Below are 26,879 nucleotides of genomic sequence, written 5' to 3'. Positions count from 1 at the left end.
CAAAATGGCTGACCTGGCTCCTGATATAAATATAAAAAGCTAATTTTAAGGTAATGTGAAACAACTATTCAGGAAGTTTTTATCTTTCATTTCTGTCAAATTACCATAATGCCACCTACAGAAGACCTTTGAATAACATCACATGTTTTTGTTTTTTTTGTTTTTTCATAATCCCTTTATATTGTCGCTTCAGCCAATTATCATAAACATTTTTGATTAATGCAACACTGCTAAGATCTGAGAACAAGTCAAAACTAAACATTTTGCAGATCACCTCAACTTTTGATTATATTATTTAGGTTAGATTATTATGTACAGTTTTTTTTAGTAGGTGGACCACAGTGCGCTGTCCTATCTGCAACCCTGAACAATAAGTGATGAATCATTGTTCATTTTAACTTAGCACAGCTTTCCTATCCGTGATGAATATATCGGATACGCTGTAAATCACCACATGATGACAGTAAGCCAATCATATAAGTGAATTCCTTTGGACCAAAGTCAGTGAGTGAGCCAAACAGGAAGAGGAACAGGCCAATAAATGTTCATTTTTAATCTTTTTTTTGTTATTTTCCTTGTGTTCATGTGTGTGTGTGAAATAAATAAAATTTAAATAAATAGCTGCAGTAGCCGCAAAAAGTAGTTTTCAGGTGAGAGCTGGGATAGATTATGGGCTTTTTGCAAAAGAAAAACAGTTTAAAAAATGTAAGGATTCTCACAGTAAGGCCTTCTACTATGTGTTTTTGTCAGGAAACACTTGGCTAACAGTAATAGTAATACTACTAATAATAATACTTTGATGGAGAGGCCCTATTAGACATATCACATGACTTAACATTTGTTATTTGACTGAGGGCCCCATCAAGACATCAGGGGCCCTGTAAAGACATCACATAATAACCAGTGTTATTTGGCTGAGGGGCCCCTTTCAGATATAACAGGTGAATCTAGTATATGAGGGGACCTATTATTTTCACATAACATAACCGGTGTTAACAACAATAATAATAATGATCTGTCAGTAATTCTTCATTGCAAAAGAAAAGTGTACTTTAATGACCTTTTCTCTTGCGTTGAAGATTTGCAAAGCATTTTCTTTTTTTCTTCTTACTTACTTACTTGACCCGTTTCTGTGTCCACAGGATCAGAGGAGGAGTCTGGTGTGTGACAACTTGTTGCATCCCGATTATCACGCTGCTACACAGGAGCCAGAATGGACAAGCCTCTAATTGGCCAATCGCTCTCATATCTTCCACATGATTCCGCCAGCAATGCCGACACCGCAGGTCCTCCCCCTCCCCCCCCCCCCCCCCCCAGCTCAGAGCTCAAATGCTGAAATGTGCTTTTATCTGACTTAGTCAGGGTTATCATTAAAAGTGAATTTTTTGTGGGGATTTAAATTGTGCTTAAGATGTTTTATATCGAAATACATGGAAAGATCTTAAAGTCCAGAGAGAGAGGGGAGTTGCCGGGGAAATAACTCACACACCGCAAAGGGGAAATAGTGTTTATTTTTCTGTGTTTACCCTCATCAGTTCTTGGAAGAATATTCTTTTCTGACATGATAACACAAGCTCCATGCTCCTTAGTGACAGCTAACGAATGATCCTTGCTTTGGGTGTTGAGCCCTCTTGAAGTGAGATTCCATCTCTGCATTGCTCACTCTATTACAGAATAACTTGATTGATCTTCGAGGTACTTAACGGTCTGATTAGTTTTTCTCTTTTCCTTTGCTGAGTCCAGTCTCAGCTGAGTCCAGCCTACCTCAGCTCAGATTCCTAAACGCGCCTCACACAGGGGAGGTCTTTAAAGGTACTGCTGTAGTGACTTTTCTTTTCTTTCCTTTTTTTGTTGTTTTTGTGTCACAACCATGTAGCTCCCATAAACTCCGACTAAAACTCGTCCTCTTGGCAGTCTGACCTGTCCTCGTGGAGAGAACGGTTGATGCTCAGCCCCTCAAACAATGAGCATTCACTGAGGTTGCTGAGCTGTGCATGGGCCTTGTTTTCATTATTTCAAAATGGCAGCTGTTTTGAACCTTTTTTTTTATTTTTGTAGGCTTTTTTTTTTTTCCCACCTTTCACAGTGAACCATTTTGACTGAATTATGTTGTCGTCATTACAAGCTATTGCGTCGTTCCCGTCATTTCTCTTTGCCAGTGGTTACGCCGCGTGTGTGACTTCTGTGCTGTCAACTTCCCCCTGAACTGTGTAGAGTGACCAGGCCCTATCACAAGCACAACAACCACATCCCCCCCCCCGCTCTCTTCCAGCAAGTAAAGCTTTCGAAAAATGTCCTTTACACATGGCCTTCATAATAACAGGGATAATATAACTGGAGTAAAGCCTCGGTGTTACAATCCCAGGCGTCAGCTGAGGCTGTTTGCATTAGCAACAGATTAATAAAAGCTTGATGTGGTTATCCCATGATTTCAAACTATAATGAGTAGAGCCTGAGGAATGTCTCTGTGATAATCAAACACTGGAAAGATGGGGAAAATTCATCTTAGTCACAGTAATGGTGTCAAAATAACCACTGAAAAATTCCTGCTTTTGAGTTGACAGCACTTAAAGGAAGATCCACCTGAAAACAGAACAGATTAAGTACAGTATTGATTAAAAAAATATAACAATAACAAAAAAAACCATTCTGATAAGTTGTTTTTAGAAAAAAAAAAAGTTGGTTGAACTATCGTCTTTAAGGTCCAGTGTGTAAGATTATGTGAAATTGTACAGTAAAAAAAAAACAGGGACTCCTCTGTGAACTATGGTACCTTCACTCTCTCTGCCATTTCCTTTATCTACTTTGTTGGTGTATATATCAGGTTTATTTTTCTAAATTTACATATTAAGCTTCCCTTTTAAATGCAAAAAAGCATTTCCATTTGTGTGTGTTACATTCACATTACTCAGTTTTTGTTAGAAAAACATCCCCCACTGCTGTGAATACGCCTGTCGTCCACACTACCCCTGGAGTTTTAGAGCCCCTAAATACTGATTTTGTTTGAAAAAAATCAGACCTTTGGAAAAAATGACGCAGTTATCCGCGTTCGATTCCTGATTGGTTCACCCACGATAGCTATGTTAAGACGTGCAAAGCGATCAGTTCCGGTAGGATGGTACAATTCCACCGTTTACATGGACGCAAAATGAAATGACCCGATGGTGGTGTGCGTACACATGCGTGAAGCGTTCAGTCAGAATGGACTATGGACGTGTGCAGTGTTGTCTAAGAAGAAGAAGCTTCACTTCCGCTTCTGTTGTAAACAAACACTGCACGTGTCTGCTCGTCCCATCACTGTCCACTATTCTCCCCTTCTGCGTCTGTGACCTTTTTTTAAAATGGAAAAACAGCAGGATGTATTTTTTTGGACAATACTGTGTTAAAAAAAGGAGAAGAAAATCTTCCTATATATATATATATATATATATATATATATATATATATATATATATATATATACCAATCTGCTTATGGGTAGTGTATTCCATTTCTGTCAATTAACCCTCCTCAATGTTACACACTGGACCTTTAAAGCATCTCTGGCAGACGGAAAATATCCGAGAAAATGACTCTGTGCGTGATAAAAACAACAGCCTCATCAAAGATGGCTCTCATATATTTATCTTAACCACAGAGGTCTGCGTATATGAGTGCACTAAACTAAACAACCTGAGATCAGAGGAATAAGGACTCGTTCCCTTTTTTTAGCGTGGACTTTCCCTTAAAGGCTGAGTGAAAATGTGAAAGGATTTTTTCTTCCCTCGCAGTCATGTTTGAGCTCAGCACGAGCAGCAGACTTAAGAACTCATGTTTTTTTTGTAAAGTAACCAGTAGCACTTACTAAAGCCTTACATGTGCCTTATATTATTCTCCAAAACACAGTGAGTCAGTAGCAACAGTTCTGAGAAAAGAAACTTCAAGTCCAGTTGATCCCGACTCGCTGTGTTTTGATAACGATGACCTGGATGAATGAGAATCTACACAGACACGTGCCTTATTCTTTCAAACTGTTCATAATCCTGAACCAGGAAGCTCCCAACTCATTAAGCTCTTACCTGTCTAACCAAAGACACAAAATCTTGAATTATGGTGAACTTTCTTAAGTGTTGTGCCTTTTTTTCTTCCTGCCCCCCCCCCCCGTCTTTAAATCTCACTGAGAAGGGGATTGACGGTGGACAGTCATATAGAACCTCTCGCCTGCCTTTTCTCTTAATATTACCTCACTTTGATTGAATCAACACAACCTCCTCGAGCTCAAGTATCCGAATTTCCTCGCGTTATTTTTCATGCCATAACTGTCTGTGAGATGGAAAAGACTGAATCACCAGCAGCACTTTGGTTTAAAGTGATTTTATATTGGGGGGGAGGAGGGGCAATTAAAATCTCATAGTATTAATTCAAAACAATCCCAAAATTGTCAGCATATCAAAAAAAAACAGCATTTGGCGATGCTGCGGAGAGTCTGACATGATTTCATCCTCTTGAGACTCTTTCTCTTTGCGTTGTTTATGTCCTTGTTTTGTTCTGTTTTGCAAGAATAATGAGCTGAAACTGCCTTTTTCTTATAGAGTAACGGTCCCTCCAGAACTTTTAAGGGACGTGTCAGTATATTTTGGATACTTTGTGTACAAAAAAGAGAACAAAAAAAAAATAAACAGAAATGAAATAGTGTTGTATTTTATATATAATAGAACATTTCAATATAGTGACACGTCACTAATATATTTATTTACTAATATATTTATCCATTTTGTCCAGGTTTGAAAGAGTGGTTTCTGTATAGAGTGAATGTTCCTATATGGAAACTGACCAGTGCCATCACAGATCTATCAACCTGTCTTCATTCCAAGTATATGCAAATAAATTATTTTGAAGTAAAAACCTGAATGTTGTGTACATTTTTCCTGCGGGAGAATCCAGTGAAGTGTCACGTGTGTTGTCTTTCTGTGGAAGTCTTGTCGGGAATATTTAATATATTTTATTTAACAGCTTTTATTAGACCTCTGAAGAAGATTGAGACCACATTGGAAATCTCTTATATTTAGAAAAGGTTACATTGAGACTCTTATAGAGAGTAATGTCATGTAAAATGACATATTTAATAATTTACAAATGTTTGCCAAAAAATGTTTGCCAAAATACTTTTAAAATAGTCAGATGTTTGTGTCCTTCCATGTCTTCAGGTGACATTCTGTATAAAAAGCATCTAAACATCAATGGCTCCAACTCATCATATACAGACAGAATCCACTTATTTAAAAGTACAAAATTACTTTTACAAAAAAGGTAATAATGCTCTCCTGCTTCAGCTTGAATTTCAGCAAAAAAATTCAAATGTTTTTATGCAGTAAAATAGTGAGAGCAACATCTTTTTGACACTAATAGACACCTGACCTGCTGTTGACCTAATCTTCAAGACTTTCACTTGGCCTTCACTTCACAAAGTCTGCAGCACAGTTAGCAAATAGCTGGAAGCTAACTAGCTTCAAGATGCCTCCCCTCTCCATGGACGAGTACACCACACTTCTACAGGAGATTACTGCGCTGGAAACTTAAGATGCACAGGTTAGAAGTGAACGTGGAGGTAAATGGACTGTATGAAAATGATAGCACTCTTCCATTTAACTACAATAACAGAGAAAAGCATGCCAACGGCTAACTAGCAACAAGAAGAGCGCTGAGCACCAGAATGGCTGTTTGACCACTACAAACGGGGAAAAAACACTAATTACTAAATTTTGGTACCAAACATTTTGCTCTCATTGTTTGATTCGTTAAGATGTGTTGTTATTTGTATTTAAAAAATTACAGCAAGCCTTTCGCCTGCATTTTAAACTGAAAATAAATAATATGACCAGTGACATCAGCTGGTGAATATAGTAGAACAGAGCGCCTGATAAACTGACAAGTTGATAAATTGGCCTGATAAATTAACTTTACTGACATATGAACCAAAAATCCCAGAATTTTGAACGTTTGTACTCTCTTTACGAGAGTTAAAAGTGTCCTGCTCACATGTTAGCATCACATGTACGTATGCTAAGCTACTGCTAGCAGCTGGTTAGCTTAGTAATCTTAGCATGTAGATTCATGCTAAGATTACCAGGCTCAATGTAACATAACCCAATTATCAGCTGTGTCCCAACCTTATATGAGGGACCTACTTTTTTTAAAGATGACAAACTATTGCATTGTACGAAATATGTGTAAATTACGACAAGCAATTTTTTACTGTCATTTCTGTAAGACATTTCGCAGCTTCATTTTATGTATATAAGTTTTTTATAATAAATCATATATACTGTGCAGATACCAGAGTGATGTCAATGTACTTAAAGGTCCAGTTTGTAAGAGTAATATGAAACTTAGAAAATACCCCAAAATGAGTTGATATAATAATATTTAGATCATGATTTCACAGTGTCCGACAATGGATAAACTAAAAGCCTTTTTGAGTTTTAATAATAACTGAAGGCTCTCCATAACTATTTTTCCACCAAGTGAAAAATTCAATTTGGTACAATACTATACATATTTTTATAACCGACCCCAACGGTTCCATAGTTTTGTTCCCTTCCCTTGGAGTAAAATGGTACAGGGTAGAACATCACTCCCTTGCGATCAGTGTAAATATCCTATGGACATCTAGGCCAATGTTCGCAGTCTTTTCTCATGCAAAGCTTGACCTCTCGTTGAGACGTGTCCAATGTTGTCCATTGTTGTCTATGTTGCTGTCTGTTGTGTCGCGTTCAATGCCGTTTTCGTTGCAGCCATCGATCTCAGCCTACATCGAAATAACGCAAGCCTGACCCAGAGCTTTACCATTCCAAACCGTACCGTACCATACTGTACCAAACCGAACCATACCATGATGGAAACGCAGCACTTCCGGTAAGATGTTGCTAAGTCTTACACACTGTACCTTTTAACTAACTCTCACCAAGAAATTGAATAAGCCCATTTCCTAAATAATGTCGAACTATTCCTTTAACATCTGAACCATGTTTCTCAATATTAGACATACCAAACAAATGAAAATGAGTTTGTTTATTTAGCTGTATGCAGTCTACTGACAGCTTCATGTCACATGTGGATGTTTTGCGCTGTATGATGTATGTTTGATATGAAATGTAGATGCATGTATGACAGTGTGAGTGTGGTGCTGCAGGATCAGTATAAGTTTCTGGCCTGTCCCTCAGGTGTCAGCACAGTGAGGTTGCCTCGAGCTTCTTGGTCCTTCTCAATGGCCTCAAAGAGAGACTTGAAGTTTCCTGCTCCAAAGCCCTGGAGAGAGAACAGACACGCACACGCAGATGGCTAATTACCCAGAGATCTACCTCCATCTGTGTCGTTTGTTATGGCTCTGGGGATCTTCTCCCCACATCTTCTGTTTTGGGTGCTCAACACTTTGATGTTGGAGCACAAACGGCAGATAAATATATTCACTGGGCTCAAACTTCCACTCGGCTCTGACAGCAGAGCTGCAGTTGGTGTCAGCTCGCAAATTAATCATGTAAATATTTTCATAGACTGTGAAAAGATCAAGTGTTGGTGGTTTTTCTCAGAGAGATTCTTTTGCTGTGGTCCGGATTCAGTTTCTCACTTTCATGCATTGTATCCACATCTGGAGACTTTCTTTCTGGAGAGTGACATGATGTGCGTGTTCTGACAAGTCGAATTGGTGCCGGGTGTTAGAAATGAAGTGCCACAGGGTGCAACACAATCCAAAGGTCCCCCCCTTGCTGAGAAGCCTTTTAATCTGTATGTGTGATAGATTTACTGAGCTTTTACAAGTGGCCTGCTGTTGTAATGTTCACACTGGGTGGGAGCTTTTCTAAACAGGTGTTCAGGTGGCTCTGCCTCGGCCGTTTAAACACACCTCAGGCCTGAAAATCCCATCAGTGCGGCACTGAAAATAAGACATAAATGCAAAAGCTTCTCTCAGATTTCCTTTGCAGGCATGTCCAAAGTGTGACCTGGGGCCAAAGAATTTCATTCCACACATTATTGTTTAATTAAGCAAGTGGAGGTTGCTTTTTGTGGTATTGTTTGTCATATTTTAAAGTGCTGTGTCTTTGAAATGCTGCAAGAAATTATTTTTTACCTGATGCAAGAAGCAGCTCGCCCCCCCATCCTGTTTTTAGCACTTGAGAGGGAACTTTAGAGCAATTCCAAAGTGTGGGCCGTGAAATTTACCTGCACTGATTTATTGTACCCCCATGTTCACATGAACACAAAAATATATATGTGAATTATTGATCCTAGTCTTGTGTATTGATGAAAGTCGTGATTTAAGGTTTTGATGGTGGACCTCGGGGGATTTTCAGATTTTAAAGTGGGCTCCGACACTCTTAAGTTTAGGAATGGTTGGCCTAACTGGTCACTTACAAAGTGGTTGTTCCGCTGAATGACCTCCAGGAAAAGGGTTGGTCTGTCCTGTACAGGTTTAGTGAAGATTTGCAGGAGATATCCCTTGTCATCGAAGTCAACTAAAATTTTCAGTTGCTTAAAAAAGAGAAACACAGATTGTCTCTGAGAGATTGGTACACAACACAAAAACTGCAGTAGATAACGCCGGTTTTGACATTGTCTCACTTGTATACGGTCTAGGTCCTCCGCCACCTTGATCTTGGCTTTGCTGAGATTGGCCCGTAGGGTTTTGTAGTACCTGTCAGGTGCTGCGAGGAACTCTACCCCTCTGGCTCGCAGGTTCACTACCTGTTTTAAGATGGAAACACAAGAAGAAGAAGAAGAAGAAAGTGAGATGAAAGCTTGTCTTTACTTGGTGATTTAAGGGCTCAAAGGTGTAAAGATAAATCTGAAGTCTGAGGATAATAAAAAAAAAAGGGAGACTCACACTCTGGATAATGTTGGATGTGTTGAGTGCGATGTGTTGAACACCTGCTCCACCGTTATAGTCCACATACTCCTGTGCAAAAGGAGACGTACAACATAAAGTGCAGTGAGGCTGAAGTAACAAAGGACTGGTACTTTTTTCTGGTACTTGTATTTACTTTTTAGGCTACCTTTTACTTTTACTGCCTACGTGGTCCGTAAAATGTCAGATAAGGTATGAAATAATATGTTGATCAGTGTTAATCCAACCTGGAAATGATGATGTTCTCTAACGTCTTGTTTTGTCCCCAAAACAAAAAGGATTCAGTTTTAATGATTTTGTTGTTATATGGAGCAAAGTGACTAGAACATATTCACATTTCAGAAGGTGAAAAAATGCCAAGCTTGTTTTAATAATTGAAAAAACTCAAACCAATTAATCAATTATCAAAAAAGTTGACAATTTAGTAATGGATTAATAATAGATTAATACAATAATTGGTGCAGCGCTAGTTATGATTCAAGGAAGAAATTATTTGAATCTGTTCATGATACAGATATAGATTTGAGGTTTTTTTTTGTAAATAACCCTAAAAATGGCAGTACTGTTTAAAAAAAAACTAAACATCATATTGGTCTGTGTTAGTGTGTAATTTAGTTGAAATCCAGACAAAGATCTGTATTTGAAACATGAAAAACATACTCATTATTTCTTTTGAAATGAGAGTGCAACTCTGCGGCCTTGTTACTAAATTGTCCCTGCTGGGGACTCGCATGTTAAACCACTGAAGGGCATTTTACAAAACTGCGAAATTTTGCCAAAGGGAATCACTCTTTAGGTGCAGCTTGAGTAAAAAAATGAGCTGACATCACACCTGGATTTGTGATATCTTCTTCCCCATGGCAGGTTCATTGATGGGCATCTTGATGGTCTCTTCATAGTTTGTGACCACGATGGACCTCAGTGAGCTGAACTCTGTGTGGATCTGCTTGTCATCTATGGACCAGAACCGGTGGAACAGCAAACACTTCAGGTACCTGGAATTTTTGGAGAACAAGGTAAATGAGGATTATTTGTTCCTCTTGCAGACCTGCTGACTTGTGTGGTTGTGCAGGAGCTATAGCGTTTTAATATCTGCTCCGACATTTCACCCTGCGACAGAGGTGGAGTGTTTACTTGTCCTTTGGTCCTGTGTGTGTGTCCACTGTGTCCGTCCAGTGTGTGTACGTGCACTCAGTCAGGAATCTTACCAGTCTGAAATTGGCAACATTTGGTCATCTGGCTGGTTTCCCACAATGTGATCGATGAACCTCAAACCTGTGGGTGGACTATACAGAAGAGTAGAGAAAAAAAGTGGAGAGACAAATTCAGAGTCCCTGCTTCATACTGGTATGTACTTTTTGTACATATTTATCTGCCACCAAATAAAATAAAAAAAATAGGATTAAGTCAATGTTCAGGGACTGGTTTCACTTTGTAGACATCTGCTGTCAAGGAAAAATACATTTAAAAGAGCCACCCTGCTCCACCCTGGAGTAGCCAGTGCTTGACTATTATTGATACAAATCAATAATTAGTGATAATAATAATAATAATAATAATAATAATAGTGTTAATTCCACCAAACCAGTGTCACTCTTGTTACAGTCAAATCTAGTCTTAATTTGCTCTTTCATATTCAAAGGGAATATTAATGAATGTTAATTGACTTTGGTTTTTAAAACATTTCACTCTATTCAGATATTTAAAAATATCTGAAGATATCTTGATTTCTTTAATATGTTAACAACCAAGTAAAATCACTTTCTGGAAACAATATTTGCTCAACAACTGTTCTTTTATTTAGTTTTAAATAATTAATATCTAAAGGCATATGAATCTCTTGATCTAAATTACCAGATTTGAAGTAATTTAACAGCACATCAGGATCTGACTGAGTTTAGGACAAGTCGATACATTTTGGAGGAATTATAGTTAAGCAGCAGGCTTCCACCCTGTCTCTATTCTTTTTCATCTTCTTTCAAGGCCTAACCTGCAAAGTCAGTCATTGTGCCACCTAATGGCAACAGGAAGTATGCCTTCAATAATAACCTTGCTTCATTTACATCAGGAATCTAGCAAGTTACTGAGCCCCTCTGGTGACATAGGTGAAAAAAATATTAATGTGTGGCCATGCGTTACTATCTCGTTCCCACAACTTAGTAATGGGAACGAGATAGTAACGCTTGGCCAACATTATAAATTAATATTTAATGCTTTAATATTAGTACTTATGATACGTAAAATATGACGTAAATTGCGCAAAAAAACACAGGTTTTTTTGTCATTGTGAATAATTTGGCTTGCCATAATAAGTATCTTGTTACCACGTGTAACCAAGGCGTGGGAACGAGATTGTAACGCGTGGCCACACATTAATATTTTCTTATCTATGTCACCAGATAAGCTCCGTAGCAAGTAAATTTGGCCATGGGCTAATATTTTTCTAAGCAATTGAATAGACATTATATCTTCATAAGGCAAAAGTAACTTTTTTATTCTAATCTAAACTGGTCAATATTGTACAAAAATCCTAAATTTAACAAATGTATTGGTTTAAAAAAGTTACTTGAATTTGCCACAGACTGTTGAGTGTCTTAAAACTGCTCTTTGACTCTTTGGCTCTAAATTCTGAATGACTTTGTCATTTTTGTGAAGAAAAGCAATTTAAACAATTTAAAAAAAAACGTCTACTACTACTTCATAATAAGGCTGGCAACTGATTTGCTTGAAGCTTTCAGGTTGTTGTCTACATTTGAAAAAAGATTGTTTAAAGTCTAATACATAGCATTGCTACTTTTACTGAAGATCCTTTTAGATAAAAGAAAATAAAAAATCATTTTAAAATTTTTTTTCATGAAACAAAACAAACCATGTTGTTAGTGAGGAGACTCACAGTGTGGGTAACAGAGGATCCATGAACAGAGGCTCTTTGTAGCTGGGCAGGAAAACACCTTTGTATGGTCCCAGGTATTCGATGAGTGTGTGTGTTGTATCTCCATACTGAGGACAAAACATTGACACAACAATTACTCAATCTCCAGTTTCATGTGTGTATTTACACGAGGCCCTCCGATGTGCGTCACTCCTCACGTACTGTCTGAACCACAGCATACTTGACCCTCCCGTGCTGATCCTGCTCCACCCATGGTTCCCTCACAATCACGGCTCCCCGCTCTTTGGCTGTCTGTCAGCAGAGAGGACATGGAGCTGGGATCAGTTTGGAAATGACACGAGCATCGTACAGTACAGTACAACACTGTGTGCACTGCTCTTTGAAGCCCTCCAGTGGTTGAAGAAAGAATATATTGAACACTTTAAATGATGCTGCTGTTGAGCTCTCCTCTAAAGTCAGTCTGACCCTGACTGAGCTGAGAAGTTCAAACACATCCCAAGGTTGCTCTTGTTGTCACTACAGAAGCAAACATGCTGAGTTTTGTATGGCACTGATTTCAAAATTGAGACAAGTTTTTCAAGCAAGTCACAAAGGAATATGTGATTTTTTTCATTCAAATCACCAAAGTCTGCAAAGTATAGTAGTTAAATAAATTGTACCAGCTGCAACATTACATTGTACATAATTACAATGCAATTACATACATTATTCGGAACATGTCTTTATGAAATGTAACACATTGTAATTGTGCTTTTGTACCCGTTTACTGTGATTGTAAATGATCTACTTTTTACTTTAACTTGAGTAGACTTAAGTAACATTTCCTGAAAGTATTAGTACTTTTATTTGAGTCTTTTAGAACTCTTTCCACCTCTGCTTTGAAGTTTAAAAAATGTATGTGTTATTGAGGTAAAAGACTGACCACTGTATGGTTAAAACCACTGAGTGTGTGACTTTGCAAACACATGAACTAAATAACTTTTGCGAAAGAAAAAAAACACACACACTGGACATGACTCTTGAATAACTTTCTGCTTCTTTTCCTGCCAGGTTTTGTCCTGTTAAAACAAGCTGCGGGTTCTCAGAGTCAGCGTTACCTTGACTAAGAAGTCAGAGTCCTCCACTTGGAAAGAGATGTCTTTGACGCTGTCTCCGTGCCTCGTTAAATGTTCTCCCATCACTGAGAGGAAATGTAAACATCACAGTATGTTTATAGTCTTACATGTACGTTTACTGCTGAGGAAGAACTTGCCTTCATTTCCAGGATTTAGCGGAGACTCGAATACAAATATAATCTGCGAGGAGAGAGAGAGAGAGAGCGATGCAGCTGTAAATTCAATCTTTAGCGAGTGTTTAGGTCAGTAAGTATGTCCGTACACGATGAGCAGCTGCGTACCTTGTCCTGTCTGATGACATGAGACACTATCTCTCGGGTGCCGGTCTCCAGACCCTTGTAGGCCAAAGCCTCAAAGCCCATTTTATCACAGTAGAATGAAGCTGCCTGCAAAGTGTCAAAGTTAACGTGAAGAGCATCCATTTCTCATGAACTTTAATCACACTTTTTATGATTGAGTTTATGCATACAACAAAGCCTGGGTAAAACAGGAATAATATAAAAAAAAACAAAAAACGTTCTGACATTTTTTTTTAAAGACACATAGGATTAGGGTTTGAAAACTTATTGACGTGAAAGTTAAAGAACTCTACCAATTTGTCACCATCAGTGACCAAGAGTATATCAGGATTTTGAAAAGACATTTGAGTCAGTATAGATGTTCTGAATTCATCATAATAAGGCTTCACCTGATTCACATGGAAAATAATGAATTACATTTACTCGCGTTACTGTAATTGATTAGGTTTTTTGTGTACTTGTGTAAAGTAATTTTTAAAATTTGTAATTTTACTTTTAAGTATATTACTGAGTGAAAAAATGACAATCACACACCGGAAACTTTGGTAATGAATGACGGGACATTATGTGTTTACATATTTTATTTTGTCAGCACAGAACTTTGGTTTTGTCTTTAATTAAAACCAGTTCATGTGAGATTTCTGTCCCCTTGTCCCCTTGAAAAAAACCCAACCTTGTTCTAGTAACTAAGTAACTTTTACTCTTAGTACTATTTTAAATAAGCTACTTTTTAACTTTGACTTGAGTACATTTTTAGACCAGTACTTGTATTTAAGTAAAATGTTATCAAATTAGTGGTACTTGAGTAGAATATTACAGTACCATTTCCACCTCTGCTAATTTCCTCCAGAACATTTTAAAATTTTGCCTGATTTAATGTTGACCTCTGACCTCTTCATAGGTCATTAAAATGATCAGCACTGTCAACTTTAACCTGACCAGTCCTGGCTGTCCTGGGTGTCCTGCAATCACCAAATCGACTACAAAGTCCTGAGAAGCTGCAGGTATGAAAATACGTCTGAATTCTGCTATTTCACATTTAATATTATGTTAAAAATTACATTAACATCTCGCTCGAACAAACTACAACACTGTCTGAAACTGAAAAATCTGCTTTCATGGAAAACTTTTAAAATATTGGAGGCAGAAAAATAATATATGTAGATGTAAATGCACTTTATTGATTTTATTGTGATTATGTGATCATTTTATATCGCACTCTATATATTTAAAGTGGTTTATGTGTATTTTAAGTAGTTGCACTCTTGCAAAAGCCATTTTTAATCTCAATGATTTTTTTATTCCTGGTTGAATAAAAGATAATAATAATAATATCAAAGATGTGAGGATTATTTTCTAAATGTATAATCATATGCTGGTCAGAAATATCATTAAAGCTGCAGAGCTGAAGGTGAACTTTCCTTGTTTTGAACAAACAAACACCTCAAACCCTTCAATGTTTGACAAGGAAGGAATATGATAAATTCATAATTTCTGCTTAAAACAACACTGACACATGGTTCAGCTTTAAAATACAGACATTCATATCAAATCATTCTGGAGGGAAAAAGAAGATGGAAGTTCCAGAGGCTAAAAGTCTAAGATCTATAAATCCATGAAGAGAATAAATGATTATTTCTGTATTGTAATTGTAATTAATAATCCAAAGCCTGTGTATGTTGCTCTAAAGATTTTTAATTTGTGAAAGTGCCATGTCATTGAATACATTTTATCTGGTGCTGCGATCATGACAAGGCCACAGATATCTAACAAGGTTTAACTTTTAATCCCATGTCAGTGTTTGCATACTGACCTGTTTGGCATTGCCGACCCAGAAAGTGATGTGATGAAACCTGACAAACTTTCCTCTTGCATGCTAAAAGATGGAAATACGGCAGAAAAAACAAATGCGTATATGTGACAAAATAGTCATGAGATCATTACATGCATAGAGGAATTTCGAGGAATCATTAATTCAGCAATTCTTCTGCAGAACAAACAACACTGTTACTCATTAAACTACCGTCACACGCTCAAAACGTCTGTCAGAAAATTATCATCACAGGCAATATTCAGTCTCACCTTCTCGCCTTTATCTGTGTAGCTTGTCTGAAAAGAAAGAAATCACATTTAAAGTCATTAAAAACCCATCAGTAAGCGCGGCATTTAACCTGCAGTCGATGGATCTCATATTTCTAACGCAACTTAATTATCCACAGAAGAGCCCATCGCCTCCTGTGAAAACATCCAACATCCCACACATCTGAGGACACCTGCTCCTCTGATAATCATGAGGTCTCTCACCATGCTGTGATTATAGATGAGCCACAGTCCAGAGGAAAAAGAGAGAGATGCAAATCAGTGTCTGGTCTGAGAGCGTGCAAATAAATACTGACCAGATGACCAGCTGTGATAGGTCCTTTGGTATCTACACCCACCTGAACCACCTCCAAGCCTCCTGCTGAAGAAGCTCCACAGCAGTGTTTTCTGTCTGTGCTCCAGTGTTTAATCAGTGTAACATTTAGGAGGGTTTTGGTTTTTTTTAGCAGAAATTCAACATAATGTTAGTTTAAGTGTATGATCTTTAAAAGCAGCCTGAATGGACAAACCTGCCTAAAGAGAGTGAAAAGAGACATTTGTGTCCCTTCTCCACCCGAATAAAAAACAATTTGACCCTTAAAATGAAGATAACATCATGTATAAAGTTTTTTTTATACGTATATACCATATTTATAGAACTACAGTTTGTCACATTTATGAAATTTAAGACCAGCAAAAAGGAAACTGTTGACATTTCATTGTTGTTTATACCCAACTTCTTATAAAGTGGAGAAAAAAAAGAACTACTTTGGAATGAAAATAAACAATATTTGGATTTTATGCCTGGCATAAGTACGCGCATCCAAACTTCTGTACTTCTCCATGTACACATTCCTTCAATTAGGTGTTGGGAATGGCCTTCGGGGAGGTTTTGATCACCGCATTTGACGTAGGATGTGACGCACAAAATATCAAAACACTTATATTTACGCCTTCAAAGCTACAAGGAGCCACTACAGAGGGGCTGAGGGGCCACGTGAGGCTCTAGAGCTGTAGATTGCAGACCCCTGGCATAATCCTACTCCACAAACTAAGAACGAATTACCTCTTTTCTCGTATGCAAAGGCCACCGTGGTTCCCTGACAGGCTATGCTAGTAAAGCAAGGTGACGGCAAACTCTAGGTTAAGGAATTATCCATAGTTCTGTGAAACACGAGTGAGGCAGTGAGATGCTGAATTATTTTGTAAAATACTAAATAAATGTATGATTAGCAGCAGTAGTAGGAATAGTAGCAGAGTTGAGGAGAACACAAATACAGATAATTCTGTCCTCCACTGGACAAGACTCATCCCTATGTGTCTGGTTCCTGGCATCCACCACTAGGGGGAGCGCTGTGGTCTGATGAGCAGAAGTAGAAATAGCTGTAAGATCAGTATGTACAGACCCAGAACTTTAAAGCTGCTGATGAACTATTATTTTCCAGTTGTTTTATTATGTATGATGCATTTAATTAAAAGGCTTTTAAGCTGAGGTTCGACATGAGGATTCACACGTTGAAAGAATGATTGAAATAAACACAGTGTGCGTGCTTGTGTGTGTTTCATCAGCCCCATTACAAAAACAAAAAACAGTCTGTTAAACTGATTTCAGGTCAGACAAACATTCACATGAGGGGTTTCATGTTTCACCTTCTTTGAATTGCAGGGGGAAAATGCCACAGGATGGGGGACAAACACGGGAGAGCAGTGTGAGCCGCTGTGTGGCAGCTGACTGGTATTGGAGAGCACATGAGGTCAGCTGCAGGCTCTCGCGGACAAGGCAGATGAGCAAAAATAGTGTGTGCCCCCAGCTACAGCAATGTAAACTGCACAGACACATCACGTGTACGTACTGTATGTATCTATCTATGTATACATGCAGTTCACTGTCTGTGTGAGGGACTCAGGCAGATAGAAGATGTTGCAGTTTACATATGTAAAAGTTCAAAATAATCAGCGATCAGATAGGGGATGCAGCTGTTTATTGCTGTATTGTCCTTAAAAAATTTTTTTTAATCTTTTTGTTATTTGATTTTCGACAGTATTTGGCTTTTTGATGATGAAAGGAATTGTGGATTTGTCTTGGATTGAAAAGCTAATAAAATAATTGTGTGTTTTGTTTCAGGCTGTGAGTTAAAAAAAATAAGAATTTGAAAAAATGACCAGAGCTTGCTCAGTAGTGTGTTTGAGCCATTTTTATTGTCATACAACAAAACATATGAAACAAAAAGACTGAACATTGTACATATAAATGTATGAAATATAATAAAATTATTTCTCGGTTATAGGTTTCTCAGTGGTTGACTTCCAGAAATACACTTTCTCTTTCAACTTTTAAACATTCCAGGGGGATATTATGCACACATTGTCCTTTTGCTCTGACCTTTAAAAACCAAGCAATATCCATTTCCCTTTTTAAGCTTCTCTGTTTTATGTTTGTTTGAAAACTGAAACTTGTGTCTGTTTTTGTTGCCTGTCAATCACCACAGACTGACATACAACAGTCACGGCTACGTGCGGGTTCACAATACCGGGGCTTGTGTACGTGTGTGTCCGGTTTGTGCCGCGCTGTGATTTTCTATTGGTGCTCTTCGGCGGGTTGTTGTCTCGAGATTGGCTCGGTTGTGGGTGTGTACGCGACATTTGCTCGACTGTCGTGGTCGCCCATTGGCCTTCACTGATTCTGTAACGCCATTGGTCGAGGGTGCTCGGTTTCCACGATGACGATTGGTCAACGCTGGAGTCATCACACAGGAATGCGGAAGTCGTGTAGTCTACTGAGTCACCGTTGTGTCAGCTGATTCTTTCTGAGTGAGTAACTCGATCTAATGTTTATTTCAAATGTAGATAACTTGTCAGTAATGTGTTGTGTGTGACATGTTCTTGGACTGACAGACGTATGTTCGGTGTGTGTTCCCTGAGGCGTTTTGTCGTTTTTCTGCTGGAAAGTGGGCGAATATTAAACACCAGTCTCTGGTAGTGGTGCTATCCGGGAGCTAGCATGATGCTAATATTCGCAAACAGTGGTCACACACGCACACACACTTTCGGTTTGTGAGCCAGTCGCCACCTATCACAGGACCAGTCTGTGTTTGCGGCTGTCATTCACTTTCACTTTCACCATAAACTTCTCCAGTGTGGTCACTAGTGATCACCTGTTGTGTTGTCAGGAGTCAAACAGCGCCTGTTGTTCACACCTTACAACAGTCAACTGTAGGCGGGGATGCTGGAAATGGGTTAATCGTTGTGGTCGGGTTTTCCCCTTTGTTTTGGTCAGAGGCAAATGACCTTTTATCACGTGCTGTTTTGGAAATTTATTTTATAGTCGTGAGAAAAGGAAGTGGTTAAATCTCCATTGACTGGGAATTTAGTGTGTGTTCCTGTTGAATGCTAATATCCACAGTTCATATTACACCCTCTAGAGTGATTTTTAAGTCATAGTGCAGTGTGGTTGTATGTAGCAACTTTGCCAAATGCAGCGCCAGCACACTACATGTCTTAGACTGAAAAGCAGTTTGAGACATGGATACTCGCTGTCATAGAAAACATATCTGCCAGTGAGAAAACAAGGAAGAACACCTGCTTAAATGTTTAGTGCGTAAGAAGGGTTTCATTTCTTTAAAACACTTGGGCAAGGGGCCTTGCATCATGGAGGCTGCCATATTGATCTGCCACGTTACTACCATGTTAGCAACCCAAACACGCATTTCTAATGTTAAAGCGAAAGCTGACTATGCAAGCGTAGGCATATGGTCTTACCCACATAAATTTGATGCGTAAACCAATGAAGAAAAGGAGGAGATGACAGAGCTAGTACGAGATTAGAGAAGGTAGTGAATGTGTTTACATTCTTTCTGGTATGTGAAGGCCACTGTAGTTCCATGATATAGCTGATTTAGGAGGATATCTGTTTTTTGCTCTTTCTCGCTAATTCTTACACACTGCACCTTTAAGTCTACAGTATCTTAAGAGTATGCCAGCCACTTTATATCAATGTTAAACAGCCTTTTCATCTGAAAACTGAATTCCATAAACCGCTAGCTCTCCAAAGTTGCCTTGTTTGGCTGCCATGTCTTCAAGTGTCTATGTCTCTGGCTGGTTCTTGATGAGAGATTGATGTGTTTAAGTTTATGGGAACATAGTGCTGGGCAGTATACCGGTTCATACCACAAGACTGGTATATGAAAAAGGGAACATGGCGCAGCAAAACCCTGTTCGAGGGGTTACGATTTTCACTGCTGCACCACACATGCTAATGGATAGCTGACCCCTCACTCAATACGACACAGGACACACACGCACTCTCAACTCTGCCACTCCCTCTTTCACTTGACCACTCGCTCAATGCGTGCACAACTGCGCCTCTCTCTTGCTGCAGCACTCAGTCATGCTGTAAATCGTGAAACCATTGAAATTTTGAAAAATATTTTGATATAGATTTCTGCCCATACCGCCCAGCACATTCCTGCCTCTAACTGATACTGACAGTAGTCATTGAGTTATCACATTTCTGTGGCATAAAATGATAAGATAAGGTAGTCCTTTATCAGTCTCGCAATGGGAAAATTTACAGTGTCACAGCAGCAAAGACCATATAGAATAATAGCTTGATGAAAAGCGGGATGGTAGCTGTAACTCAGCTCGCCACCTGGTCTTGTAATCAGAGGGTCAGCGGTTCGATCCCCTGCTCCTCCAGTCCACATGCTGGGTTCCTTGGGCAAGACACTGAACTCCATATTGCCCCTGATGGTTGTGCTGGCAGAGTGTGAATACTGTGGGAAAACAAGCTGCATATAGATGCACTGAGTTTGCAGATTGATGGCGAAGAAAAAAATGATAGTATAATAGTATAAAGTGCAGTGTGGTCGTCAAGACTAGAGATTAATGAATATGGAGTATTTAGCATTTAAAATTGAGAACCGTTAACCTTTTTAATGGACACGTGTTATGTGCAGAACACAGCATTAACAACATTATCTGTGAAGACAAGATCTGACATGCTTAAGCATGCATAACAATACTGAGTAGGGTGTGGTATAGGCACCTAGTATTAATAGAATAATTTCTCTCAACTCTTGTTTACACTGAAACACACCTTATTGTGTGTGGAATTTCAGTTTTGGTTTCTTGACGAGATGACAGCACAGATGCTGTGGCCTTTGTTTTGTTTTTTTTCTCAGTCATTTCCTATAAACCGGTGTCAGCTGCAAAGAAAATGTCACGGCACAGCTGTGATCAGTGTTTTGAATTACAGTCTGTTGTTTTCTTCTTCTAGATTCCCCAAATGGTGGAATTATAGCACATGTTGTCTTGCAATTTGCTGAAAGAGAGACATAAATTATTGATTATACTTTTAGACAAAGTGATTTCTTTAGTAAGAATTTTTAAAGCATTTTTGAAAACTTGGGTGGTTTTTGTGTGCACTAATTGAACGTATGGTATTGAACTACACCAGGGCTCCACGCAACTTTTGTGTACTGCAGTGTTACTTTTCTCCTCAGCCTAGAACTGCGGGCAATTCAATTATAGAAGCACTTGTTAAATAAGCCATCACAAATATATAAGTCAGTAAGATGGCTGGTTGCTAACTTATTCCAGATACACATACAAGTGTGAAGGATTTAGTGGAGTGGCTTCACCTCACAGTTCCTCGGTATAGAAGATCTACAGTGGCTGTCAGGTGACACAAAATGAAACCAGTCATCATTAGAGCCTGTGTTTGGTTTTTCCATTTTGTTGTCTGTAGAAACAAAGAGGTGCAACATGTTGGACTCTGTGGAAGATGACCTATTTAGATAGGCCCGGGCAATAAAACAATACCAGTAATTATCGTGAGATAATTTGGTTCAGGGGCAATATAACAAGAGTTTTGCAGTGTGTAAACTTAAAGTACTTTCTTTATCTTTCACTCAGGAGGAAGTGAAAGATCAGGGGTTGTTTGTTACTGTATATGGAGCAAAGAAACTAGGCGATATTTACATTGAAGTTACAGAGAAAGTTATTTTTTTTCTGTGTAAGAAATGCTATTTGAATATTACACAGGACAATTTTTGGCAGTCAAGTGATAGAAAAAGTACCTTGACGGCGGTGGCATGTGGCCCATAAACCAAGAGTTTGAGACCTCTGATCCACAACTTGTTGTGCGCAGGAGAGCGGCTTCAAGATACATTGATGAAAGCTCTTAATTGTAACAGATGCACCTCAAATTATTAAGATTTTTTTTGTCATCAAATTATCTACCTACAAAAATCAAAGGGCTTGTTTTAATTATTAAAGAAACACTCAAATTGGTTATCAGAATAGTGATGATTTGTGATTGAGTAAGTGATTAATAATAGATTAATCAGTGTAGCCCTAATTAGACGTAAACCTTAAGTATACAGATTAATAGTTGTAGAGTGTAATGAGACCAGAAATGTGTTCTGTGGGGCAAATCTGACCTGGTGTTTTGGCCACCCAAATCTAAAGAGATCATCCCTGAGTCCAAGAGAACATGTGTGCAACATTTTAGTGGGTTCTCTTAAGACCTTATGACACATTCATTATAGTTTGTCTTTAAGTCAAGTGAATGTTCGTTGCAGAATTTGAGAGAATTCCCTCATGGTATCTGTGAGATATTGTGTTTACAAGGCAAAAAACTATTTTTGAGGTATCTGTGACCTTGGCATGTGACTGTTGGCCACCAAAATGCAATCAGTTAATCCTTGAATCCAAGAGAATGTTTGTGCCAAATTTAAAAGGCTACCCTAACACATTCTTTAGACATTGCATTCACAAGATTTTTAACAAAGGCAGAACCCCCAAAACATAATATGTCTGGTCACTGGAGACTTTTTAAAATGTTTAAAAGTTAATTCACTTCGTTCATAAATGTGTGTCTTTGCTGAATAAATTGCTATTCAAAATACATTTGTGTTCCCTCACAGCTAACTACATTTGTTTTTATAGTGCACTATTTTTGTTCAGATAAACCGTGGCGCTATTTTTGTAGCATCAATAGGTGACTCGTTGCTTTGAGAGTAACTTTGTTGTTGAGTTTTTTCATTAGACTGCTTGGCGATTAATGTCCCTCCTTTTGATTAAAAAAAAAAAAAGAGTCATGAGTGGACAATGGTTGTAGGTGCGTGAAATGACTGTGCCCTGTAGTATGGCCCCTTTCATTTTGAGAAGCCTGGCACTTGGACAGTGGGAGGGTGAAAGAGTAAGCAATAGAGACGGAGCCAGAGAAAGGGAGGGAGGGAGGGAGGTTTGTCATGCTCTGGTTTACAACTAGTATGTGTTTAGGAGACGACACTACCACTACTTTGAAATACATTGCACTTTCGTTCAAGCTTGAAAAGTAGAGACACTTGGGCAGAAAGTGTGAATCAGCAATTGTTGGAGGTAAGTAAAGGCTTCATTAGAAATAATATATCATAAGTTTAGATTTTTTTTTTTCTTTTTACAGAGCTGTGTGCAAAAGGGGGTGTGTCGGAAAACAAAACAAGTGGGGGAAGTGAGATGACAGCGGTGCACGGTGACAATTTTGATCCCAGTTTTAAGTCCCTGTAAGGAACATATTGCAGTAAAGTCTGACCTAAACACCAGGAAGTGAAGACTGTATGTTTAATTTAACTGCATGTGTGAGTGTGTGTTACTGTATTTGTAGTAAACCTAAAACGAGTCCACCACTCCCTCCTGACAGAGCTTGTACATGCACAGGAAGGCAGCTAAATTTACATGATTAAAAATCAAGTGTTTGCTTTCATGCTTAGTGTTTCATTGTCTCCCTGTTGACTTTTAATACGTGCACTGCAGCCACAGTGTGAATGCATTGTTCGGTTCAGACGCCCTGGACCAGAATGAATCTCTGAAATCATTCATGTCGTTTTGTCACAAGAGCAGGATCCGCCTCACAACTTGTTTTGGAGTTTGCGCATGTGTTTTTCATTGATGCTTTTTCATTTCGCATTTATCTGTTTGGCTCCTGATAAAGGGTTGAGGAATGTCGAGTTTGCATTTCTCATAGATCAGTGTGTGCCATCGGGTCAGGTCAGCCGACGTGCTCCCAAGGTTTTCAGCACGACGACAAAGATAATGCTTGTGCCTGCACGTCTCTCTGCAGCTTGCATGCGTGGAGTGTGTTTATGTTGACGTGACCTCATATGTGGAGAGTACTTCTTGTTCCAGACAGCCACTTTCACCGTCCCTCTAGATCTATTAAAATGAACAGGATAGTGACACGCAATTAATTGAAAAGGGACTCACAATTTGGAAGGAAGTGACAAATCATAAAGGCTGTAATTTAAGCGTTCCATTTTGGATTGCTCTCCAGTATTTCTGTGGCAATTTAAAAAAGTAATACTCGCTTATTGGAAACAGTTCAAGATCTTTTAAAGGTATAGTGTGCAAGAATGAATGACATCTCAGGGTGAGACTACAGATTTTAATGAACAAAGGACTGCTCGGCTCACACATCCCTTCCCCAGGTGTGTCAGGAAACTATAGTGGCCTTCACATTCCACAACGGATGTTGTTGATCTTTGTTTGTGTAGTAAAGATTCTGCTTCAGTACAAGAAACTTGCACTCTTTGAACCAAGGCTCTAGAATACATATAAAGGCGTTTTCTAAGGCTATGAAAACCACTTTTATTTTAAAGCGATTATACAGTAGATATTTATGGCTAGTATACTCAGTGTAAATGTAACACACGTTTAAATTAGTTCATATTTTGTGGGGATCTGATGTAGTAATGCTCCATTTTGTTTTAAAATCTAAAACGCACGATACCTTAGGCTTGACTTTAAAAAAGAAAGTATATCTCAAATCGCATTCATCTCAATTAGTCATTTTCCCCAAATCATTCAGCCCAACTCTTAGTGCCTTCAGCAATTAGACATTTTACGATTTTAGTGCCAACGTTCATTGTGCATGCTGTACTTTACACCAAGGAGGTTTGAAACCCTGCCACGTTACGCAATCACTCACACTCCCCATACCAGCCACCCACACACATGTCTGAAGGTCCTGTGTTTTTATGTTGGCAGGAGCCATAGCTGGCACAGCAGAGCCCAGCAGACGGGAGGAGAGGGAGGGACCTGCAGAGGAGCGCCTGGACCTACGGCAGTACTGGCTGGCAGCATGGTGAGCCAATCACACTATCGGGGTGGAGACTTGAACCAGTATGTGTGTATAAAACCCTGCTGTAAAATTATGGTCCATATTAAACTGGTTACTGAGGACAAAACAGCAAGTTGGGACGTTCTGACTTACTCACACAGGAAATGGCAGGAGAGTGTTACCAGGCCCTAAGCAGCAGTTGTTGCAACATGTTCTTCAATGTCTTCATTTACTAGTTCCTGTAATCTCACAAAGAAATCCCATATGCATGTTTGTATATGTTTATTCAATGTGACCCTTTATGTCAGTAATCATCCAATCCACTGTACCACTGGTGGTACACGAGCTTCCTCTTATGGCACTTGGGTGAAAATCAGAAATACTGTTCTGCTGTATATATCAATGTATGTGATCGGAGTGGAGCTGAGGAACTTTGAGAGCGTAGAAAAGGAAACCAATAAAACAATTATAATAAAATAGATAATTATAATTAGAGTCGCCTTGTCCCTCGCTCCATCTTAATCAAATGTCGCTGTGTATGCATGGAGGAAGAGGAGGATGATGAAAGAGTAAATGATCTTATTGGGAAAAAATGTGCCTCCTGTGAAAAGTCTGTCGCTGACTTTGCTCCGTCTATTTACGCCACTGTATTTTAACGTTGGTCGATAATGGTGCTACTTTGAGAGCTCAATATTTTCTTAGGTGGTACTTGAGACCCACTGGTCTAAATTAACACACTACAGGGTTTCAGTTTTCACTTAATTTTTTTTACACCAAAAATTTCGGACTGGCTCAGCACCCTCTTTGGTTTTGGAAGTTTGTTGCCTTTTAGTGTGTGTCTCACACAGATTCAGCTTCACTTGCTAAGTGTTCTGTGATATTGTTTGTTAATCACATTTCCATACATGCTGGTTAAATGCAGGCGCAATAATGTTGTTTAATAGATCAGAGTAAGCGGTGTTAAATGTGATCAAAGACAACAGTGCCTGCCCAGCGTTTTATCACAGAAACAATGGGTTCGCCCTTGGGGGTACAGTGAGCCATTCCTGCTGGATGTTCCTGGTGCATGTTGGGACGTGTCGTGGGTTCTTTTGGGATTGGCGGATATGCAAATACATACATCGACATAGCAATGTAATCATAGCTGTCTTGAAACAGGGATTTGAGGAATAGTTTATTTATTTAGTTTATGAGCATCCCCCTACAATCCATGTTTTAGGAGGTTTACAGCTTATCTCAAGAAGTGTTCTGTAACAGGAACAGATGTTACATGTCTGATATAGCGTGTATCTAGTACTGCTCTCTGTTGTTTGGTTGTTGGGTGGTGAAAGTGTTGAGTAATCACCTCCTTGACCTCGAATTCCAACATTAGGTATTTGATAGAGATCCGTCCTGATTGCCCTCTAGTGGATACTAATGACTATTTAACTTTTTGTGGCAAAACAAAGATTATATGCAGTATGTGTCTTCCCCGTGAAATAATTGTGCCAATGCAAGTCGCTACATGTACATTTCTCTTTTCCGAGGAATCTGGATGTTTGTGTAGGAATGCTGGGTCTTGCATTTCTCTCAGTGTGTGACAAGCATGTGGTTTTTTGCTGACAAAGATTATTTATATTTCACAGATTCACTAAAAATCATGAGCAATGACTGTGACCTATACTGTGTATATGTATATGTATATATATATGTATCTATATATAGATATAGATATCTATCTATCTATCTATATATATATATATATATATATATACACACATATATATATATATATATGTATATGTATATATATATATATATATATTTTTTTTCTCCTTTTCTCCAAACTTGAGAGATGGGAATCCACCACAACTTCCCCTTGAAACTAACAAGCTTTTATGGGACATAAATAGGAAGTGTAACTAGAGGAGGTGTGTCCCAGGGTTCTAGTCAGCTGGGTCCACAGAATGCCACCATGGCTGAATGCCCAGCTCTTAGCCTTTTTGTGGGACACACTGTTGAGCTCTGAGCCTAATTAATAGCAAAGCTGATCAACAAATAATGTGTCCACTGAGGCATGTATAGTATGAAAGTAAGGCTTCACTAGTTCTGTGCTGAAGTACACCCCCACTTTATATAGTGAGTCATTGAGTGTGGTTAGAAGGTTGGCCTATTGCACATGTGACACACTCGCAGAAGATCAGCAAAACCCATGGAAATTAAGGGATAGTTCTGGTCTTTTGAAGTATGAATGAGGTAGTGACACATGGTGCTGAATGTACTATGTGCCCAAGCTTGAAACCAGCCTCAGACACAGGCACGGTCTCACTGAAGACATCGTTGCCAAGCCTGCTTAAGTGTATGATATCTAAAGAATACAACATGAATCTTAAGGCAGCAGTGATGGAAAATGGCAGATTTTGTTGCAGGGAATGAATGGTTTATAACCTTTAGTTTCTAGGCGTAGGCTGTCTAACGTCGAGATAACGTGACAAATATATTCTTAAGATATTATTGACTTTAGAAGGTGTAG

The 26,879-nt window shown here is 38.7% G+C and overlaps 3 protein-coding genes and 1 long non-coding RNA gene across 18 annotated transcripts in view; 3 read left to right on the top strand and 1 right to left on the bottom strand.

Moving 5' to 3' along the window:
* The window catches only part of LOC131458921 (E3 ubiquitin-protein ligase RNF43), an 86,670-nt gene extending 85,370 nt beyond the window's left edge, over positions 1-1,300 (top strand). For all 3 annotated transcript variants that reach the window (XM_058628278.1, XM_058628277.1, XM_058628279.1), the window contains one exon: positions 1,143-1,300. In XM_058628278.1, the coding sequence (XP_058484261.1) occupies positions 1,143-1,168 (26 nt within the window). In that variant the 3' untranslated portion in view covers positions 1,169-1,300. The remainder of the gene's footprint in view (positions 1-1,142) is intronic.
* On the top strand, positions 1,301-17,542 carry LOC131458925 (uncharacterized). Of its 10 annotated transcripts, XR_009240162.1 has the most exons (6): positions 1,301-6,894; positions 9,746-9,897; positions 12,825-12,998; positions 14,090-14,192; positions 15,408-15,483; positions 16,934-17,542. It is a non-coding gene; the product is annotated as an uncharacterized LOC131458925 (long non-coding RNA). The 10 variants fall into 10 exon arrangements; XR_009240163.1 differs by lacking the exon at positions 15,408-15,483; XR_009240161.1 differs by lacking the exon at positions 16,934-17,542 and having other exon boundaries at positions 15,411-15,535.
* On the bottom strand, positions 7,036-15,567 carry hpda (4-hydroxyphenylpyruvate dioxygenase a). Its single transcript, XM_058628281.1, has 14 exons — positions 15,493-15,567; positions 15,271-15,297; positions 15,002-15,064; positions 13,171-13,275; positions 13,027-13,069; positions 12,872-12,954; positions 11,976-12,065; positions 11,775-11,881; positions 10,090-10,167; positions 9,714-9,876; positions 8,861-8,932; positions 8,599-8,721; positions 8,392-8,508; positions 7,036-7,287 (listed from the first exon to the last, which is right to left on the bottom strand). The coding sequence occupies exons 1-14, from the start codon at positions 15,493-15,495 to the stop codon at positions 7,174-7,176; spliced, it is 1,188 nt and encodes a 395-aa protein (XP_058484264.1). The 5' UTR covers positions 15,496-15,567; the 3' UTR covers positions 7,036-7,173.
* Positions 17,543-18,018: 476 nt separating the features above from the next.
* Positions 18,019-26,879, top strand: part of mtmr4 (myotubularin related protein 4) — a 43,738-nt gene continuing 34,877 nt past the window's right edge. The window contains exons 1-2 of one of the 4 annotated variants that reach the window (XM_058627242.1): positions 18,019-18,078; positions 24,295-24,391. In XM_058627242.1, coding sequence (XP_058483225.1) covers positions 24,389-24,391 — 3 coding nt within the window. In that variant the 5' untranslated portion in view covers positions 18,019-18,078; positions 24,295-24,388. Of the gene's footprint in view, positions 18,079-22,543; positions 22,651-22,739; positions 22,815-24,294; positions 24,392-26,879 lie in introns of those variants that run through there. The other 3 variants (XM_058627243.1, XM_058627238.1, XM_058627239.1) reach the window with 3 other exon arrangements.

The sequence above is a fragment of the Solea solea genome, chromosome 4 (genome assembly GCF_958295425.1).
Source record: "Solea solea chromosome 4, fSolSol10.1, whole genome shotgun sequence".
NCBI classification, from domain to species: domain Eukaryota; kingdom Metazoa; phylum Chordata; class Actinopteri; order Pleuronectiformes; family Soleidae; genus Solea; species Solea solea.
The sequence above is the reverse complement of the archived record's forward strand: the minus strand, read 5'-3'. Positions and strand labels throughout refer to the sequence as shown.